This window comes from Capsicum annuum, chromosome 10, assembly GCF_002878395.1.
Source record: "Capsicum annuum cultivar UCD-10X-F1 chromosome 10, UCD10Xv1.1, whole genome shotgun sequence".
Classification (NCBI taxonomy): domain Eukaryota; kingdom Viridiplantae; phylum Streptophyta; class Magnoliopsida; order Solanales; family Solanaceae; genus Capsicum; species Capsicum annuum.
In genome coordinates this window covers 212,041,688-212,047,249 of record NC_061120.1, presented here as the reverse complement: position 1 = coordinate 212,047,249, position 5,562 = coordinate 212,041,688, and the positions used below count along the sequence as shown (strand labels likewise).

The window sequence follows — 5,562 nt, the reverse complement described above, 5'->3', positions numbered from 1 at the left end:
TCAATATAACAAACTAAACAATCACTTAAAAATGCATCACCAATACTACTACGCAATTCATTCTTGATATACTTCATGGATGAAAAAGCTCTCTCTACCGTTGCAGTGGCGACTGGTAAAATCAACGTTAACTTCACAAGTAAGTACACAAGAGAATAAGTTTCCACAAGATTTACATTAACCAATGCTTCTGCCAAATTACCAATTCCTTTCAAATTAGAGAATATAGGATCACCACGCCGCATGTGTATAATAAAAGTATCAAGTTGGTAACTAAGCTCGCGAAGTTTTGATTCATCAAACTCATCCGAATAATGTTTGGCCAATATCATTATTTTTTCCTTATCAAAATTAGCAAAAGCATTCATTGGATTCAAGCTTGCCATACCAAGGAGCAAGTTACCACTCACAACATCAAAACTATTATTAAGCTCTTGAAGTTGCAAGTCAATTATAGCATAAAAAAGCTCAACACGTAAGTGATATGAGTAAGTAACACTAGAAGACCTACGCTTTGACTTTCCGGGAAGAAAAAAACCATCCATCTTAGGTACCAAAATTTTGTGTTTATCACAAAATACACCAACTTCATTCATTAGAGAATCTCATCCATCATCTCTCAACAATTGCAATCTTTTCTTAGTAATGTCAAGAAATATCATGGCATGGACAATATCTTGCTCTTTTCTTTGTAATGATGCACTGAGCTCAATGGACATCACCAATATCTTCAACATCAAGTGAAGCAAGAAAGCAAATTCAAATTCATTGATCATACTCAAAAAAGCCTCGACTTGTAATCTATCATTGGAATTCGAGCCTCCACATTTTATCGCATCAAGCACATGAACTATAGATGAAAATAAAACAATAAAGTTATCCAATGTTCTAAAATATGAACCCCAACGAGTGTCACCTGGCCTTTGAAGTCCTCGTTCTTGATTTAATCCTTTTCCACTTTGAACTTCACCACTTTCTAGTAGTTGCTCCAACATTTCCGCATGATGGTTCCGAAGTTGATCTCGACGCTTAAATGATGCTCCTACCACATTCAACACATTACTAATAATAGCAAAAAAGTCATCTACGAGCAAATGTTTTTTGGCAACGGCTACAAGTGTCAATTGTAATTGGTGAGCAAAACAATGAATACAATATGCCAAAGGAGTTTCTTGCAAAATCAAAGCTTTAAGACCATTCATCTCTCCTTGCATGTTACTATCCCCATCAAAGCCTTGTCCACGTATTTTAGATGTACTTAAAGAATGTCTCATAAGCAAAGAACATATTGTTTCCTTCAACGTTTTTGTCGATGTATCACTAACACAAACAATAGCAATAACTTGCCCATTCACTTTACCTTTTTTGTTAACATACGTCAATGCAACTACCATTTGTTCATGGTGTGATATGTCTTTGGATTCATCAACTAAAATACCAGAAAAATCTCCATCCAAATCATCAATTATAGTTTACACGGTTTCTTGTGCACAAGCACTCACAATATCTTTTTGAATTTTTGAAGAAGTCATCATAGCATTTTTTGGAGCATGTTTTAAAATAACATTGTTCAAATCAGGATGCATTTTTCCTAGCCATTCCAAAAGGCCTAGAAAAGGGCCTTTATTTTTGGAGGATTCACTTTCATCGTGACCTCGAAAATACAATCTGAATTCCAAGAGGAGCCTTGCCGCGTTAGTTGAAGCCTCTAAACGAGTACGGTCCTCACTTCTTATTTTTTCAGATTGCTTGTTCAAAGCAACTTGAATTGATTGATATTTATTTTCAAAATCTAGCATCTTACTGAAACATCTTCTATGGATGCTATTTACTTCACCAACATGTAATTGAAATCACTCCAAACTATCATTCCAAGCCTTAAAGATGGTTTTTGTGAAAAAATCACCCGCATTGCCCTTTACATAATCATTTTTGAATAAATAGTAACACAAGCAAAACACAACATCTTTCTTCACACTATACTCCATCCACCTAAAATATGAACTCTCATACCATGTCGAATTAAATCGACGCATTTTCGTTCCAATTCTAGTTTGAGGAAGTTGAGAAAGAATCGGTTGACAAGGCCCTTGTTGAATATAGTGTTTTCTCACTTGATCTCGTATTGTAGAGTCATATTCATGAATTGGTTTTCTTTCCTCGGGATCGGATTTAAGTGAATTCACATCAAACTCTTCTATAAGGTGATGAAAATTATCTTTAAAACTAGAACTTGGTTGAGGAGAATAATATCTATCCATTTTAATTCACAAGAATCAATAACAAATTCCTACAAAATAAAAAATTCATCAATAATATAAGTAAAAATAATTATTTATTTATTTTTAATCAAATCCCATAAACTTAAATAGAAGCAAGAAAAAAAAATTTACACACCAACTTTCAAGAAACAAGTAGATATTAAAAGTAATTAACATTACCAAAACTTGAATAAAAAAATAAAAAAAATGAAAGGAAGAAATGTGTACCAATTAGCTATTTAGCATCAAATGAAAAATTGCTTACTTTCACTTTCTTTGGGTATTATTAATTTGTAGGAGTTTGGAATTGGGGGGATTTGGAGAAATAAAGGAGTTTGGAATTGGGGGGATTTGGAGAAATACGTGGAAAATGGAAATTGGAATTTGGGGGAGAAATATGGGGCTTGGGATTGGGGAAAGTCAGATGAGGTGGCTGCCAGCTGGTGAAGTAAAATGAAAAAAATCAAACTACTCCATCGGGAATCAAACACGCGACTTTGGGCCAAACAAAAGTCAACATTTGAGTTCCAAACCAGTGCACCTACACAAGTTTTATTACTAAGGGTGCACACTTAAATATATTAACACTTTTGTAAGATATATATACGCATATATACAATTTTTTACAAAAGTTACCGGGTGCACGTGCACCCTCGAGGAACCCCGTGGGCCCGCCTCTGATTTTAATACACATAATAATATCATATTGATATATATGATGTTAGCAGATATATTATTCTTAGATTTATCGAAAAATAAAATGGGTACAATTTTGTTTGCCCCTTTGATTTTTCTCTCTTTATTTTTTTCTTAATTTGAGGGTCGTTGTAACATATTTCTCGAACTTATAAAGATTCGAATTTAATATAAATTCTTTTGTAATTCGAGGTCGTTAGTAGTGTATTTTCTGAACGTAAGATGTAGAGCCCACAAAAACTCGGTGGCGTTAATTTATGTGAGCTTTTTGTTTCATTATTAGGGAATTAACTTTTAACAATGTTGGAGTGATAAGAGAAAGAAAATTATTTGTTTAAGCTGTACATACTTTGAAAGAAACTTTTTTTTTTCTTACTTGTGCTTTGTTTCTTATTTTAAAAGCACAAATGTGTTGTATCATTATGTCATGCTCCGAATCGGAGCTTTGGCCGCAACGGGCATTCCGAACTATAAACTCAAAACATAAGAAATCCCTTAGCATATAATCATAAGCATAACTCATATGAAATAATAGTGCAGAAGATAAACTCAAAACATGAGAAACCCATAATTAAACTTAATACTTCCCCACAACAATCCATAAGAAACCCAAATCCAATCTAAACCGACCTACGAAGCCTCTATCGAATTGAAAAATAGTAGTATGACTAAGCCGGGACAAGGACCCTTGCCGGACCATGAAACTGAAAGAAAACAACATATGGTAAGGCGCCTTCCGAAGTAAGGGAGACTCAGCAACTCTGGATGTCTGGGAGAAATCTACTACTGAAACGCATTACGGGACTGTGCCTCAGAACCTATATTATGGGGGGTCAATACTTGGAGGGTATTGGTATGTAGAACAATCCAATAATATAATATATATATATATATATATAATTTGTATAATATAATCGAGAACATTTCATAAAAACTAGTTAGCGTAACGCAAATGGCAACACATGGGCTTAATGTGAAAAATTTCAACCATTCTTGTAAAACATTGACTCAACTCTTGGTTTTTACTTTTGAGCTAGATGGTACACCCTATAGTTCTGAATGATACCCCATGGGCTAAATAGGATTCACCCTTAACTCAGCGGCCAAACCCCTAACTCAAGTTTGCCACAAGGGCTGGAGTTTCTGATCTCTACTACGCCATAGGGCTGTCGCCAGCGTACAATCCCCTGTTTCAGGGCAAGGTAATACCTCTGTCGAAAAAAAAGGATCCGGTCAATGAGTTATTAGAACTCGTGTCTTCTTCGAATAACCATCTAACTCTCTTTAAGCCCAATTTTAGCCTCTTAGGAATCATACTTCATACTTATAACCAGTTCTTTTCTTATTCTATTAAGGGCATATCATAACAGGGTATCGTCATACCCAGACTTGCAAGTCATTCATATCATACCACATCATATCCATAGCACTTCTTCTTCAAAAGCATGTTAATAACCACCCAAAGGATTTAAACATTACATGAGAGTTGTTATGTCAAATAGCATATGAAACTTATGTAAAACACTCTCTTTTCCATACTAAAACACGCGGTGGCCAATTCTTACATAAATCATATGAAGTCTTCCATTTAACACAAATGAACATTTTGGAAGTAAATAAAGTACTCTCTTTTGAAACACAAAACCATACCAATTCCAAGTGGATAGTGAAACTTATGATCCAACCTTTTAATCATGTATTTGAACAATCCACAACATGTTAAGATAATGGATTTCACAATAAGAGAGGAAATTTTGTAAGGCATGCTCTCATATCAATTTTCAAAACTCATAAGTACTCATGCACACGGAAAAATAATTCAAGTTTATGGAAAAATTTCATGAGAAATACCTACTTTCATCAAAGTGGATTCATAATACATTCCCTTCAAACGGTTTCAAAAGAAACCACTTTTAATATACATAATCATATATCCTTAAGGCTTGTTAAAAATGATAAACTTAAGCCCATGAGATTTAGGATAGTCCCACATACCTTGATAACGACGAAAAACGAAGAGTAATTTGACCCATGGAGCTTAAAATCTTCAACTCTAGGTAGTTCCTCCTTTCTCTGCATATGGAATGATGTTAAGGGATTTTACAGAAGTAATATGACATTTAGGAATGTTTTTATATCATAGGGGATGGTTTAAAAGGGGACAAAGACCAGAAAGCCCCCATTGGACTTTAAATAACAAAGCAGGAAAACACAGCCTCCGCAGTGCGGGGGCTATCGCGGACACTAGCCTCCACGATGTGGGGCTATAGCGGACAGCAGCCTCCGCGATGCGGGGCTATCGCAGAGGCTTACTGCTTTTCTGTACGAAAACTTTCCCGAAACCCGTTTGAAAATTCCAAAATTCCTTCGGTTATCCCTTTAACATCCCCAAACAATATCTGAGTCAAAAATTTAGATTCTAAGCACAAAAAGATCAAAAATAAAATACTCAAAATTTGTGGGTGTTACATTATCCCTCCCTTGGGATTATTCATCCCCGAATGATAGTTTGGAAACATGCTAAGAACGATTTTAAAGAGTTACATGAATAAAAATGAGTAAGACAAGATCAATACCTTCCATATAATCATTCGTGGATTCAAAG

At 34.9% G+C, this 5,562-nt stretch overlaps 1 protein-coding gene across 1 annotated transcript; it reads right to left on the bottom strand.

Moving 5' to 3' along the window:
• Positions 1–605: 605 nt before the first annotated feature.
• On the bottom strand, positions 606–1,394 carry LOC107844652. Its single transcript, XM_016689020.2, has one exon. It carries the CDS (start codon positions 1,392–1,394, stop codon positions 606–608), a length of 789 nt encoding a protein of 262 aa, XP_016544506.2.
• Positions 1,395–5,562: the final 4,168 nt, after the last annotated feature.